A 16,864-nucleotide genomic window follows, 5' to 3' on the forward strand; every position below is an offset into this window, starting at 1 on the left:
AAAAGGCATTTTTAAGTGCAGTTAATGCTGATTCATGTTTATTCACTCCAGAAAATATTTATTGAGCACTTACTCTGTGTCAGACATAAATTCATATCTAACAACAACAAAAAAATGACTTGGGAGTTCTTTCTCCAGTTTCTCTTGCTCTCAGACATGGCTGTTAAGGCTCACTACATGTTCTCCAGATGTATTCAGTTAATGGTCTAGTGGAACTGCCCTGATTGCTAAATAGCAGAGACAAATACTGGGAACTTTAATGCTTTCTTAATCAGAAAAGCTCATTTCCCAGGATTCCCGTCTAAAATATGCAGAGTTATTTTCTCTATACAAACTGGACTAGCTCACCAAAAATGTCTTTCTTCCCTTTCCACGAGGTAGTCTTCCCCAGCATAATTTTTACATCACTATTTCAAGTTTTGAGGGCATCTGACAACCCTGATTGTTACTAGACTTCTTGCATTAAACAATCCAGTAAAAAAATAGTATAAATCCTCCAGATATACTTAGTGCTTGCGATTTTGCCATCTCATCTGTTTATCTTACAATATCTCCCAAGGGTAGGGGTGACAGGCAAACACAATTATCCCTGTTTTACATGGAGCAAAGGGACCAAGAAACACAGCCCTGGTAAAATCACTTTGCCATCAATTTAATGCATGGCTTTTAGTGATTCAAAAATAGAACCTCTGACGACTTATTTCTAGTTCACGTTCTTGTCCTTTGCTAAATTGGGCTGTCTCCTTTTGATTTCCTTAATTCATGCATTCCTGAAATTTCAAAAAGAATTCTCATTAGTATTATAACAGCAGCCTACTAAAAAACAAGTTTGGTTTTTTTTTTTTGTGGGTGTTTTTTTTTTTTTTTTTTTTTTTTTGCGCAACAGAAGGGAAAAGAAAATGGTGTGCAAACATTTCTTAATGACTTACTCTTCCAAACAACACTAGCAATGACAGAGAAGAACATATTATTTTAAATAGGAGAGAAAGGCCTCTCTCCCAAACCTCTGTTGCCACATGTCTGTAAGAAGTAAATAGAAATAGCTGGCTCGGCTCTACACAGCACAAGAGTAGGAAAGAGGTGCCCGTGGGACAGAACCACTCAGTCCAGGGTCAGTGCTGGCCCACAGTGGACGCTAGCCCCAAAGGACAGAACGCTGCCGTCTTAGACTGCCTCTCTGCCTCCTGGAGGGGACACGGTACCTCAGGAGTCGGAGCTGCTAGGGGCTCATTCTCTTCGCTGTCACTTGAGCTGCTCTCGCTCTCGGAGTCCGAGGAGCTGTCTGAGTCACTGGTGCTCTCTGACTCGGCACTACTGGAATGTGCTGAGGCCGCTGCTTCTGGAAGCGACTGCGGGGCACTGCGAAGCAAGCAACCCGGAGAGAGACTCTGAAGACACCTCAAAGGTGGATTTCTCTTCCCCCCTCTCTACTCATTTCCAACCTCTTGATCATTTTTCTGCTACTCAAAAGCAAGGGCCTCCATATTACTAAATCACCATTATCATCCAGTTGAGGGAAAAGCCCATGGTGGCTCAAAACCCAGTGAAAAATCCTTAAAATAGCTCACCAAATAACTACATAAAAGAAAAGCCTGTGGGAATTTTGCTCCTGAAGAACATTTTGAGCTATACAAAATTTACATTCGATGGTAATGCTTTGTATCAGAAGTTGGTAAACCCCAACATGGACAGGCTGCCTGTTTTTCTAAATAAAGTTTCACTGGAACATGTCCACACTCATTATTTTATATATTGTCTGTGTCTGCTTTTATACTACAGAAGTAGAACTGAATAGTTTTAAGACAGGGTATGTAGCCCACGAAGCCTAAAATATTTACTTTCTGACGCTTTAAAAGTTTACTTTAATTGGGTACATTTTAGCCCAAAGAAGTTAATTTATAAAAGAACGGCCAATACATAAAATTTCCCTCTATTTTCTATATGAAAACTAACAAATGATAGCCAGAGAATTACTGAATATATTGAATATAAATGGTGTTCCTCTGGTAGGTGACCTCAAAGGTAATCCAGTCACACTCTTAGGCAGCAATGTAAAAGAGGCCTTTCTTTAATGAGTGGCTTAGGATAACCCTCAAACACCAGCCGAAGTAGAAATTAACTACTCCAAGTTTTAAGAATAGGGCAATAACTCTAGGTCAGTGAGAAAACACGTGCTAATCGCACTGCTGGACACACATAGAATTTCATAGCTTGTCATGCCCCAGATGGAATCGGCCAGAGCAGTAAATCAATAACTATAATCTTGAAAGCCTCCACATCTTCCTAAAATACTGACCTAATAAAATTGTTTAATAAGTAGAAAAAAAATTAAAGTCACTAGTTGAAGTAATTTTAAAACACACACACTATGCTATAATTTCCTCATATAAAAATGCTACATCAAGCTTGTGGTCCTTTTCCCACTGGTAACTTAAGTCAGTGATGACTGGAATGAGATGCACTTTCAATGCTATTCCTGCTTCTAATTTATGCCCACCTTTCCTCTTTTTCCTCAACTTTTAAGTTAGGCTCGTCATAATTTTTGGGTTATTACAAGCCATGAAAAATTACTGAACAGAATAGAATATAAATAAATGAGTAGAGCTTATGAATACATGATCTTCCTTCACATGAACTCTAACATCACCTGCTTGACAGGACGGTTTTATTGCTGAGCTTCAGAACGGATGACCCCATCTCAAGAAGTACAACAGCGATAGCATAGTTTAACTCTGTCTATGGAAGACAGGTACTGGTATATTCATTAATGTACCAGTATATACGGGGAATCCCTGGGTGGCTCAGCGGTTTGGCAACTGCCTTTGGCCCAGGGCATGATCTTGGGGTCCTGGGATTGAGTCCCACATCGGGCTTCCTCCATGGAGCCTGCTTCTCCCTCTATGTCTCTGCCTCTCTCTCTCTCTGTGTCTCTCATGAATAAATTAAAAAAAAAAATATATATATATATATATATACACACACCAGTATATACTGGCATATACTGGTAAATTCAGTACCAGAGGAAAATATTATAAAGGCAGTTCCAGTAACTCCCATTTCCAAAACTTAAAGCATCGTATTTTCTGAAATATGGCTACTGTTTACAAAGTAAAAATACTGCCATTTTCCATCACACTAAAATGTATTTTAGGTCATTTTTAAAAGCAGCTGAGGGGCGCCTGACTGGGCTCAGTTGGGAGAGTACGCAACTCCTGTTCTTAGGGTTGTGGATTCAAGCCCCATGCTGGGAATAGAGATTACTTAAAAATCTATTTATTGGGGATCCCTGGGTGGTTCAGCAGTTTAGCGCCTGCCTTCGGCCCATGGCACGATCCTGGAGTTCCGGGATCGAGGCCCACGTCAGGCTGCCTGCATGGAGCCTGCTTCTCCCTCTGCCTGTGTCTCTGCCTCTCTCTCTCTCTCATGAATAAATAAAAATCTCTTTAAAAAAATCTATTTGTGAAATCAAATTGAATAAAATGAAATGAAAGCAACTGAAACAATTAGAAATTCATGACTGGGAAAACAGGTACTATGGAAAACAATTTCTAGAAAGGATTCAGTTTTACAACTTCTGAAAAGCGCAAATAAATCTCCATAAAAATTTTCATACAAACATTGGGCTCTTCAGCATAACTTTGAAAATACTGGTTATATAATACTGAAAAAAGTGATTTGAGCTTATTTTTAAACTCTCAAAAATTTTATATATTTTTAAAGATTTTATTCATTTATCTGAGAGAGTGAGAAAGAGAGGAAAGCAAGGAGCGAGGGGGAGGGACAGAGGGAGAGAAGAAGCAGTCTCCCGGCTCCATCCCAAGGCCCTGAGATCACAACCTGGACCCCAAGATATAGCCTGTGCCAAAGGCAGATACTCAACTGACTGAGCCACCCATAAAGTCTCAAAAATTTTAAACTGATGATTTAGGTGGGTACAGGGACTTTCTCTTTTATAGAGTTAACAACCTCTCTAGGCTTATTTAAGCTTCCAAAAAATTAAACAGGTACTTTCTTCTGTGATCCTTCATGTCTTTCCCTAGGAAACAGCTATGAAAGCACTAAATAAAGCTGTATTTTCCCCATTTGGTAGAAAAATGCAAAAATTTGCTCACACATGCACACAATACCTGGGAGGTGCAGACGCAGGAGGAGGCTTCTCTGGGCTCTAGGGATTCACAATAAGGGGAAGAAGGACCAGGAAAAGAACAAAAAACAGATTAGGATAAGCAGCTCAGAAATACTAGATTTAAAAGGATCCCTGGTATTATGGGGTGTACAAAACTTACTTGTTCGTTGTCACTGTCCTCACTGTCACTGAGCTGAAGGTCATCTTCAAGCATGCTGAAATGGGCAGGGACAAAGACATTGGAGGATTTAAAATAATTTCTAATAATTTCTTTTAGCATATAAATAGAAAATATGCTTAATAACTAAAAAAAGAGAGATGGGATACGGTCTAATTTTTATTTATTCATCAAATGTCTCATTTTCCTGGAAGTTTAAGTTTTACCTTTATAACACAGTCCAGGCTCCTTACCATCTCAAGACTCACTCTTTCACACGTTCTGAGCATTAAAAAGCAGAAATACCATGAGACAGGGCCTTGTGGCCAGCCTCGGGACTCCTGTACCCAGGCCCACACAAACAAGACAAACAGTGACAACCACAAAGAGAAAAAATACACCAAATACACTCTATTTTATTCTATACTCTATAGAATAAATGATTAATCATTAGCTAACCCTGGAGAAGTGAATATCTGTCAAGTGCTGAAAACGGTGCCAAGGGACTCAAGAAAAAGTGCTCTATGTCAGCTCAGTACCTAGTAAGGCAGATGAAGCTACAGAGGCCACTGTCACCAAACAGTGCAGGCTTCTTAAATAGCTTCGTCCAAAGGACATTATTAATACCGAACTTTATTTTTCACTGCCCCCCCCCATACAAATTCTCAAACACAGTCTGCTTAAACATTAACGAGCTGAAAGCTGAAAGAATATACAAATATTATTATTGTCTGGAAAATATGCTTAACTTTACAGGTGTCATTCTAGTGAAAATATAAAAGCTCAGTTCGCTTCCTCAAAGTTATTGTAATACTTCTCTAGGCATTCTGGTTAATGATCAACCTGAATATTAAAAGCAAACATTATATTTTGATTTTTTAAAAAGCCATTTTCAATCTGCATGTGTTTCCTGAAATCTTAGCCCTTCCCTATCTCCTCCCTCTTTTACCATCTTCCATGGGGGATGCCTAAATATCAAAAGAATCAATCCTTCATTAAACTGCTTGCTCCCGTTTCCCCCAAAATTTATGAGCATGACTACTGGAGGAAATGTGCAAATGAAAAACAAAACAAAACAAAACAAAAAAACAACCAATCTCCTTAAGTATCATTAATGCTCCAAAAGGCAAAATTGTATTAGAAGTTATAATCCTTTAGTATTTCTAAAAATACTTCTTCAAATAAATAAATTAATTAAAATAAAATACTTCTTCAATAATCTGATTTTTACTGCAAACCCACTAATCTGCCACTGAAGTAAGTAAGCATGATTATTTTGGGAATCCTTGGTAAAATCATTATATTTTCTAATGAAAATAAATGATAAAACTTGGCTCTTTCATAATGACCACCTACATGCAATGTTATAATTCTGCCAAGGAAATATTTTCACCAACAAATGTACTAAAACTATCCTGCAATAAGTTTCTAAAAAATATGAAAACTGTTAGCTACTTGTAAATGTAGATGCTGCTCAATATTTATCTAATGAGAGCTAACTTCTTATTTTAGCAAGGCTAGAAAACGCAGCCTTCAGATGCAGGATTTGGTAGTAGATATCATAATAGTATATAAGAAAAAGTCACTCAATGGTGTTACTGCCAAGTCCTGGTTTGGCTGGGGCATACCCAAGCAAAAGATAAAAAGATGTACCTTTGAATAAATGTAGGGTACAACACAACCATGGAAAAACAAAAACTAAACCTGACAGTGTACCCAATATTGACCACTACCAACAAAACCACAATAAGTGGAGCTCTTTGTTTCTTACTCATTGGGTTTTATACTAAACTAGCGTGCTTTAATTTCCTGAAACATCAATAATCAGGTAACCAATCACACTTCTTCTTGTAAGCAGAAGGCTAAATATGCTGTAAGCTGTCTGCCTGGCTTCCACAAATATGTTCTCCTAAAATCAGAAAGTATATGTTCTGACTTTTAGCTCTACTTGCTCTTAGGGAATAAAAGGGAATGTAAAAATGCTGTCCCAGATTCTGAGAATTTCCCCTTCAGAGCCTTACGTAGACAATGACAAAATAACCCTGCAGGTATGACACCTAAAGAGATGAGGGACAGTGACCTCTGAAGGAAGAATGCTCCAGATTATCTCCAAAGAAACATTCACTCAAAAAGCAATAATAACCCCACAGGGTCAAACAAATCTACCCCTTATGTGGGATATACTGGTTATTTACACATGGTATTTCATCTCATCAAAATTCACGGTACAATTTATTTGATGCAAAAAATCAGTTTTTTTTTTTTTTTAAGAGTAAGCTCTAATAGGCCCAATGTGGGGCTTGAACTCATGACCCCAAGATCAAGAGTCACATGCTCTAACAACTGAGCCAGCCAGGCACCCCAGTGCAAAAATTGACGAAGTGTATTATCAGTGTCTACCAACCCTGCCAAGAGAAACCACAGCTTCTTCCAGAAACCACAGTTTATTATATCACCAGATGGGCAGCTTAACATAAACCAGCAAGATTAACTTCTAAAGTATTTTATAACAAACATGTACTGAATCTGTAATAAAAAGTAAGTACAAAGAAAAGTTACTTAAAAACCATATCTAAGTTTTACTAATACAGAAAATTAATCATGAATGCTATTGTGATTTAATTAAAAGAATCTATGTAGTTGGGGGAAATCTAACCTAGTAACAGGTAATGGTTTTATTTTTAGAGATAAGGAAAAAAATGTAAAGGAAGCAGCTGCTAAAATCCCCTACTTGTCTCACAAACAGGCCTGAGGCCAAGCACAATACTCTACCACACTTCACATAGTCTATGTAGGAGAACTGGTCCTTCATGTGAAAAACAGCAAAACTAATCACAGCACATCTGGGTGACCACCTCTGCACCCACCAGAAGGGAATCAAATTTCTCAGACCTCACTCATACCAGTAAGATCTAGGTCAAGAGAGCATAAGGCCCAAAAGACATACTCAACTGCTCAATTGTAAACTTTTCTGAGGCAGGACCAAGTCATTTTCACCTTCATATCATCTATATGCAGAACTTGGCAGGTACCCTACAAGGCCAGTTGAATGAACAGCAACCCTTTTGCTGAATAACAGTAACACATAGCTGTGCCCACTGAGTGATCAGAACTCTACCGACACTGCCTTTACGCACAACCCTGAAGGCTGCCTCTCCTCTGATCATCCCCTCGCAGTCTGAGGGAGAGGAAACGGGCTCAGAACAGCCACTGAGCCTGCCTAGATCATGAAGCTGGTACATGCTGGATCTGGAATCCAACAGCCATTCCACCTTCTACGATCGCCTTGCTCCAGCCAATAGAGGGCACAATGGCTAGAGAAAACCTGATAGGGAGGAGTATCTAAGCTCCAGGATCCCTGAAAGACTTTGATTTAAAAGAAAACAATAATTATCCTGTTGGAATAAAATGAATACACTATTTTTCTCTTATGAAAATAAATGAACTATAAGCCTTACATACTTTAAAAGTTGGTTAAATGACTAATTTCACTTCCAAACACCAAGACAAAGCAGTTATTTCAAAGCATATGTCACCATACAGCCTACCTTGGCACTGTTCAAAAGAAGCCAAATACTCAGGTACGGCAACTCTTTGAACTAACACGTAGGTGTGACCACATTTTACATTACTGGTGAGGTAGAGTTTTTACTTAAAGGTTAGAAACAATCCTCAAACCTACACAAATGCATTCTTTGTACAAATGCATTCTTCAGGCAGCTGCTCTGCAAAGCTTAAAGAGCCACGTACAGGTTCCGGCACAGAGGCTTCAGTGAGTCAGAGCCCAAATGTTACTGTGTGAAGACACACAAGACAAGCCTTTATTCCTTTCCCATTCCCCAGTCCTGGGCTTGCCAAAGACTTCACTGCCAATATTCTGTAACATCTCAATTCAAACCCAAAAACTACTTAAATACGTTAATTTTTTTGGCTCAATGTTTCCTAAGATCAGGCCATACATTTTATTTGGGAAAGAGCAAGTGAAGGCAAGCTCGCAGTAATTAATAAGTCACAACCCTGGTATTAGGTGTGGTTAAGATGGCAAGTAATACTTTTCAGAAACCGCTAATGAACACGTGAGAGTGTGTGAACTTCAACAATCTCACAAACTTCAAACTGACATGGGGAATAGAATAGGCGACAGAGTGGGGAGAAAAAGGTTCAGCTCCAGAGCAGATATACCTAATTCCCCAAATCTAAAATTCAATCAGGCTGTGATTCCCTTTTTTGATCAAGGGCGGAAATAAGGACTACAAATGCTTTGCAGGAGATGACAGAAGGCTACAAAGTATGAAGAAGTCTCCACATATAATAAATGAAAAGCTGAAAAGGCAAATCTCCAGCGGCTGTGACACTATATCCAAGGGGAACTCTCTCCAAATGGTGGCAGTGGTTGGCATTATTCAAATTTATGGAGACACTGTCTATGGGAGGTTATGGGTACACAAGACAGAGAGGAAAGTGACAGGAGATCTAGTATTCAAGATTATGGTTGACAAAGTAAAACTTGTCATTAGTGTAAAGGACTATTTAAAATCCATGGATGAAGTGAAGATTATCCGAGGTCACCTGAGGACATGAGAAAAATTATAAGAGTATATAAATGAGGAGAAATTTGAAGTGAGTAAGATTAAATCCGTAAGTATGACAGGAGTGTGTGGCTGGCTCAGTGGGTAGAGCGTGGGACTCTTGATCTTGGGAGTCACTCTTGATTGTGAGTCTGAGCCCCATGGTAGGTGGAAAGATTACTTAAAAAAACAAGTATGACAAATAAGATGCTAATGCAAGAATGACATACTGGACAAACAGGAAAAACCTAGAAAAATCACTGCTGAAAAAAGTTTACCTTTCCAATGGGTAAAAAGCCTATGGAGGGGAATAAAAGAGTGAAGATGGGTACAGGTTGTTTTTCTACGTGGGGTAGTCAGGGAAGTTTGCACTGATAAGGGGATGGCATCCACTGCGGGAATACGGGGTAGTGATTAGGGCATAGAAAACAGCAAGGAAGGGGCGTCTGGGTGGCTCAATCGGTTAAGTTTACCTGCTTTCGGTTCAGGTCATGATCTCAGGCTTGGGGGATCAAGCCACATTAAGCTCCTTGCTCAGCAGGGAGCCTGCTTCTCCTTCTCCCTCTGCCCCTGCCCCCCCTGCCCCTTCCCCTACTTGTGTTCTGTTTCTACCTCAAATAAATAAAATCTAGAAAGAAAAAGAAAGACGACAGCCAGTAAGGAGGCCAACGTGGCCACAATGGAAAGTATGCCAGAGTATGGGGAGAAAAGGACAGCAAAGGAGGTTAGACAGGTAAGTTGCTGGTGGGCTTTGGAGGCCCTTGTAGGGTGAGACAGAATACACATTCTTAGGGAAGTAGACCACATCTTGTTGATGTAATAGTCTAGCACCCTACAGTGGGCGGAATACACAAATTGCCTGGGGGCTAACAGATTCTTAGTGAATTAAAACATGTTCAATCTTTCAGTCCCTGTTTAAATTAGCCTATGGTCACTTACTGCAGGAAATTAGCAATTATGATCACCTTTTTTTTTTAAGCTTTTATTTATTTATTCGAGAGAGAGAGAGAGAGAGAGAGAGAGAGAGGTGCAGAGTCACAGACAGAAGGAGAACCAGGCTCCATGCAGGGAGCCCGACGTGGGACTCGATCCTGGGACCCCAGGATCACGCCCTGGGCTGAAGGTGGCGCTAAACCGCTGAGCCACCCGGGCTGCCCAGCAGTTATGATCAAATATGAGACTAAAATGGACCTCCAAGGGCTCCCCCAAAACCATGTTTTGCATACGCAAAGAACTACTTACTTCAAAGTTGTCACTCCAGTTAAGAATTACTATTCCCCCAATGTTTTCAAATGGCTTCAGGGCCTGCTGCAAAATCTATCAGGCCCCTTTAGCCTTCGCAGAAATTCTCTGCCTCCCTCTTATCATTCAGGCATCAGATCAAATGTCACCTCATCTAAGAGATCTTTCATGACCTCCCTCCCAAAATTATCACCACCACCCAAAAGAATTGCTCCTGAAGCCTGTCACCACACATCACCTAGTTTGCATGACATGTCACCAGCATTAAGTTACAAGACATAGAATGTAAGAATTTTCTTAGTGGCCACTGTTTCCAAGTACCTCAAGCAGCACCAGACACACAGCATGTTCACTAGTTATGCTCTGAATGGATGAATGGAAGCAATTTTTGGAAATCTCTCCAAGTCACCTGGAGCTCAGTCCAGAAAACAATAGATCTAAGGATTCCCAAGTACTAGCAACTGAAAGATAAAAGCATAAAGACCTAGATTGATTTTTAAAACCATAGTACACATGACCCTGAAATGAACATTTTTTTTCTCTGACATACAAAGTGCATTAGACCACCTCTCTGGCACTCTGCCTCTCAAATAGTTTAACTGAATGTCAAAGAACTTAATGTTGACTCTAGATTAAATTAACCTGTGAGCACTAACAGATGTGACATACTAAATATGATACAACGATTGCACTTTACAAATTAATTAGAACACTAAAGTGATTTCTTTTTCCCAGAGTTGCGTTTGGCACTTATCAATACCAGCAGCCCCAGCCCCGGATAAACACAACCACACCACTTTCATCATCTACTGAGCCCTGGTACTACTTTCTCTCCTCCGTCATGCTTCCCTTCCTCTTCACTTCCATGAGGCCTTGCTTTCCTCTCCTCCTTCAATCTATTAGGATCATAATAAATATTATTTTCTAGGTAACTATACTTTTATATATGGCAAATGAATAGTTTTGTACAGGAAGCACTACGTATGTCAGAAGATACAAGTATACCTGTCACACACTTTCAGGCACCTTTGATTTCTGTGGTTTAACTCAGCCGGAGAACTGCTTATCTCTCTGAGGAGCAAAACTGTCATAGAAAATAGTCTAAGTCCGTGGTACCTGGGTGGCTCAGTGGTTGCCTTTGGCTCAGATTGTGATCCCGGGATCCTGAGATTGAGTCCCACATCAGGCTCCCCGCAGGGAACCTGCTTCTCCCCTCTGCCTATGTCTCTGCCTCTGTCTCTCATGAATAAACGAATAAAATCTTTAGTAAAAAAAAGAAAATGGTCTAACTACTCGAGCCTGAAAGCTGATGAAAATGGGTGTAAGAGGGTGTAACTTTGCCCTGGCTCACATCCAGCTGCCTTTCTTCCTCTACCCACAGGCCTAAGGACACAGCGGGTTCCTTCTCTTCGTGTTGCTGCCTCCACACACTGCTCTGTGGGGACCTCCTCCCCTCTACTCTTATTGCCAAGGGGGATGCAAGCTGCCCCCAAAGACACTGACAAGGACCTTTCATGGTCTAAAGGACTTTACTACAAATCATTACAAAGATCACAAGGTGTAAAGCTTTGGGGGAAGTTAGAGCCTCCACAGAATCATTAGAATTGTGGTCCCTCAAGCTACAGTTTCTATTCTCTACCAGCCATTAGTTTAACAAACCTCCTCCTTATTGACCTCCAGAATTCAGCAGCCAGTAAAATTTAAAAAGGAAGGAAGAAAAAAAAAAAGAGGGGAAAAAAGGGAAGAAAAGGCACATAGCTTTTAAAAAAAATTTTCTTTTTCTGGTAAAGGAAAATAAAAACAAGCAAAAATCTCACCATCTGCCAGTACCACAAATGAAATAATTTTTATTACATGTACAAAAAAAGTCCATCCTTCAAACTACAATAAATTACTGTTTTAAAAAATCTTGTTATATTGTTCTTTTTCTCTTATTTTGAGATGGAGAATTGAACAGGACATTGAGGGGCTGGCACTTGGCAGTGATTTAACTCAGGTCCCACACTCAGTCATGGTGAAAAGATAATATAACCTCTTTGCCTCGACTACACAGCTTTTCAAAAATATTCAACCCATAGCAATGACCCCTTACAAGATACATGGAACAAACACTGCCCAGAACCAAGCTGGAGCATACACCTGAAATCCTGGGAGGCTGGCAGCTCCCAGTGACTGGGAGTACTGGAGTATCAGTGACTTGTCACTGATTAGATACTGGAGTATCACCTTGTTCCTAAAAACCCTTTGCAGCTGTATGAAAAGAAAAGAAGTATCACTTTGATGCCATCAAGAAATGACAAATCGGGTCCAAATGCTGATTTGGACCCAAATTTTTATTATGCACTTTAAAGTGTTGCAAAACCCCTCAAATGTATCTGGACTTAACTTGCCCTTAATCAAGAACAGCTGGGCAACAGGATTTGTTTTTTATTAGTTAAAATCAGGCCAAAAAAGTGGCAAAAAAAATCATAAATTGTACACATCCTCCAAAATGTGTTTTCCAACACAAAAGCTATTTAAGACTGAAATTTACAAAGCTAAAATTTCTTTTTCCACAGTTAATATGTAAAGAATGGCTCAAATGCCTTTCTTTTGAGAAAGCCCCTTAGCAAACTCTCTTGTAGTACCTGAACCTTCAACAGAAGGCCTTAATCCAAGTATAAATGTAGGGCATTACTTCCTTTTACAATCCAGTGGTAGTTTATGCAAGTCATTACTTGAAAGCAGTAGGGAAAAAAAAAATTTAAGCAATGGATTTACATGGATGGGTAATTACAATGTTACATTATAAACTTTTAATAAACAAAAGCATTTTACTTACGATGTTCCCTGCTGAGAATTAGTGTGGGTTTTTGAAGATGTATCATATTGTTCTGTGGGGAAAGGAAAATGATCAGAGCAGCACAATGAGATATACCCATGAGTTTGCTAGTTGTAAGTGTCCCCCCCTTTTTTTTGCTGTCCCCCTCACCCGTCTTCACCTAAACACTTAGTATAAACTCCGTCAACCATACTGCTTGCTATACACACTGCACTTGGTACAATCTCACCATTACATAACAACATATTACCTCTAGAAAGAGGACTTGCTCAGAATTGAAATATCCTGAACAGAGCAAAAACCACAGAAGAGCACCGCTTGCAGCATACCCCACACCACCTGGCTGATAAGTTCCCTACATGCTGGGGAACTGACTTTCCTTGACATCCAGTTGTGGTGGACTCACATGCAAGCGCAATGACAGGGCTGCTCTCACGCCTACCCGGTCTGCCCTTACCTACGAATCAGTGATTGCTAGCAGTCCCTTTATATGTTTCTGCCCTTGGTCGAGTATGCTCTTCCTCTCAACTGCCGCACCCCCCACCCCGCCCATCATTTAACACCTGTCCCCAATCATTTCTTCACACTACCGTACAGATACAAGATGTTCAAGGCACTGAACCCTACCCTCAATGAGCTTACAATTGCCTGAGGGACAGGTGACAGGCACACAGCTATCTACAACGTACACAAATCAATCAAATAAATTAACAGTCTAATCTAAAGAACAGTCTCTCTATTGGGAGTGACTAAGAGGACAAGTTAGACAAAGAGCAAAATGAATTGTGCCACAAAGGATGGATGAGATTTTGACAGAATGACTGCTGGCCCAAGGGAGGCGGGGGAGGGGGAGGTGGAAGGCAGAAGAGACAGTGTGAGCATAGGCACAGAAGAGGGAAGGATTTAAAACAGCACAGATTTGGAAAGGGGAAGGATGGGGTACAAAATGTGTGGACACCGTGGTAAGATGAGTAAAGGTCAGACTTCAAAGGGTGCTGAATGCCAGGATGCTAAGTTATAACTCTGTTAGGCAATGAGACACCACCAAAGGGGGTGTGACAGGAGATTACTCAGAAAGATTAATCTAGTGGTACCACCCGGTAGAACCTAGAAAGGAATGGGGAAATATTAAATGTGGAGGCAACAAACCATGTGGGTAGTTGCTTTAGGCATGAGATAGTAGGGACCTGAAACAGAACTTGAAATGGCATGGAAATACGGGTGCCTTTTAAACAGCACTGAATGAGATTTCCCCAAAATGTCATGTGGAGACCTTGCAATGAATCACTTCATCCTCATGGTGGCAGCAGCTCTTATGCGATATTTGTAAATGCTTCCCTTTGGGGCTAGAAAGCTAGAGGTAGGATTACAAACTGGAGGGGCTAAAGTCACTCTTCTAAGCATTCACAGGGACTCTTCACTGTGTTTTAAGTGCCACAAAGCTCCAGTTATCTTCAGGCATACTTCATTCTCTACAGACTCCAAAGCCTTAAGATAGCTCCCTCTTCATCTGACGTAAAACTAGAACTCTCTAGCATAAAACGAGGCCCCAACTCTCACAAAAGTAAACAAGGTTCCCCGGAACACTAACAGAGTGGCAAGCAGCATGAAAATCCCTAGGGTAAGTATCTATGGAGCCAAGGCCTACTGGAGACCTGCCAGGGTCTGAAAACATCTCGTGGCAAAGAGATATCAGCCCACACTACTCCACTGGCTGAGAGTGCCATCCATCCTCAGCCAAGAAAGCGCTTACCTACTAGCTCATCTTGAACCATATTTTGCTAAAAGAGGAAATCAAACAATTTAAAGGATTAAAGGGTCTTTCTAAACCAGGAGTGAGCAATCACCAAACCTGTGAGCAACCCAGTTGAAGAGATGTGATCTGCCTGACGGGCAGCCCTACCTAGCAAATGGGGAGCAGGGAGAGCAAGAGGTAAAGGAGCATACAGCAATCCTGTCCACAGCTGAGTTGGTGATCCATCCGAGACTTGTGCCACTTCACTGCTTATCTGTCTCTGGATAGGCTGCCAAGATGTTGAGAAAAAAAAAAAAAGATTTCCCAATCTCCCTAAGAAACTATCAAAAAGATTTCCCAATCTCCCCCCAAGGAGCCATTAATTTATGTTCATTTTACCTTGCTACTTATAAAATACTGTGGCAGGATGATTGGGTTTATTTCTTTGCATTTGGGGGAAATTCAGTTGAGTTCTTTGCAAGATCTTATTCAGTATCGAGAGGAGAGGATGGCAAACTTTCTCTACAAAGGTCAGATAGTAAATATTTCAGTCTTTGCATGCTGTACCTTGTAGCATAATAATAAATGAATGGGCATGGCTGTGTCCTAATAAAACCTTTACAAAAACTAGCTGCAGGGATCCCTAGGTGGCGCAGCGGTTTAGCGCCTGCCTTTGGCCCAGGGCGCGATCCTGGAGATCCGGGATCGAATCCCACGTCAGGCTCCCGGTGCATGGAGCCTGCTTCTCCCTCTGCCTGTGTCTCTGCCTCTCTCTCTCTCACTGTGTGCCTATCATTAAAAAAAAAAAAAACAAAAAAAAAAACTAGCTGCAGAACAGATGGGACTCTCAGGCTAAAGTGGGTCCACCCCGGCTCTAAAGGAAAGTGTATCTGTTTCTTGATTTCCTCATCTTTCCTACTCTCCTCACATACTGTAATTTATTAACTGTGGAAAAATAAAGGGGAAAAAATATGAATGAGGAAAAGGAATGGGGTGGGGAGAGGTGAGGAAGAGTCACCTCCAAGGAGTATCTATGTGCAACCTTCTCCCAACATACAGACAAACCCTACTTCGGTTGTCCTATTTTTTTTGAAGACTAATACTTCATAACTTGGACACCTCACCATATATTCATAAACTAAATGACTGCAAATACCCTAGTCATTTTTATAAGGTTTGAAATGCCTTGTACGTAGCCAGAACACAAAAAATTTATTGAACCAAGGGGTTATCAATGAAGAGAAAAGCTGGATCCAGTTAGCTTACTTCTGTTTCCCTCTGAATTCTCAACTACTTACAATCCATAAAGAGGGACCAAACAAGAACTGCAGGACAAACACACTGAGAAAAACTAAAGAACCTATGTACTCTATTCCTCACACAAATTTCTTACTTTTGAGAGGGAAACACACACACACACATGAACCACACAAAATATCCCAATCTGTTTTATATACTATTCCTGGGTTACAATGCTTTGAGAGTCACATTCGAGATATGTACATATGTCAGGGAATTATATTTGTTACAATTATGACACATTTTATTTGCCAAGTATTTTACTAGGACATCTTCATTAGCTCTTCCTAACAATCTGAAACTTCACTTAAAGAAGTTTTATGTTTGCACTCCATTCCTACTCTTTCAACATAGGAAGCATCTCATCTTGTGCTGGGCTATTTTTCACTGTTTTTTCATATTACAATAAAAACCATGCTTTATTCTCCAATGCAATAATCAGTTCCACTTACTTTGATTTTGGGTCACAGAACTAATGTGCTGAGAATCCTAGAAAGAAAAAAATCTCTAGTTATTAAAATATTAAGGGTTATAAATCTAAGGCTACATCACTGCTAAGTCTAATGAATACTGATAAATCTAATTTTTACATATGTAAAATGGGTTTTTACTTCTTCTACTTATTTCCTCTTCTATTCTATCCTAGAATTTATTTTTCCTGTGGCATTAAGCAAAGACTGACTGATTCAAAGTCTAATGTTTTACCTTAAAACCAGTAATAACGAACATTTAAAACAAACAAACAAACAAACATCCTATCATGAGAAAATATGTAACCAAATGCTGGTTTGAGTATGAAAATAATACCATGGAAAGGAATAGCTATATTAACAATCTGCCTGCATACCAAGCTGAACAGAATACAGATCTGAAGGTGCTATTTCTATACTCTGAAGGTTATACAAAAGTACAAATG

General features: G+C 40.1%; 1 protein-coding gene across 1 annotated transcript in view; it reads right to left on the minus strand.

Moving 5' to 3' along the window:
• AFF1 (AF4/FMR2 family member 1) overlaps positions 1-16,864 on the minus strand; it is a 197,149-nt gene that overhangs the window by 26,678 nt on the left and 153,607 nt on the right. Inside the window, exons 7-11 of the mRNA XM_038582193.1 lie at positions 16,401-16,437; positions 12,915-12,966; positions 4,287-4,341; positions 4,128-4,165; positions 1,203-1,359 (exon numbers count right to left, since the gene is read on the minus strand). Coding sequence (XP_038438121.1) covers positions 1,203-1,359; positions 4,128-4,165; positions 4,287-4,341; positions 12,915-12,966; positions 16,401-16,437 — 339 coding nt within the window. The remainder of the gene's footprint in view (positions 1-1,202; positions 1,360-4,127; positions 4,166-4,286; positions 4,342-12,914; positions 12,967-16,400; positions 16,438-16,864) is intronic.

Source organism: Canis lupus, chromosome 32 (assembly GCF_011100685.1).
Source record: "Canis lupus familiaris isolate Mischka breed German Shepherd chromosome 32, alternate assembly UU_Cfam_GSD_1.0, whole genome shotgun sequence".
Taxonomy (NCBI): Eukaryota; Metazoa; Chordata; class Mammalia; order Carnivora; family Canidae; genus Canis; species Canis lupus.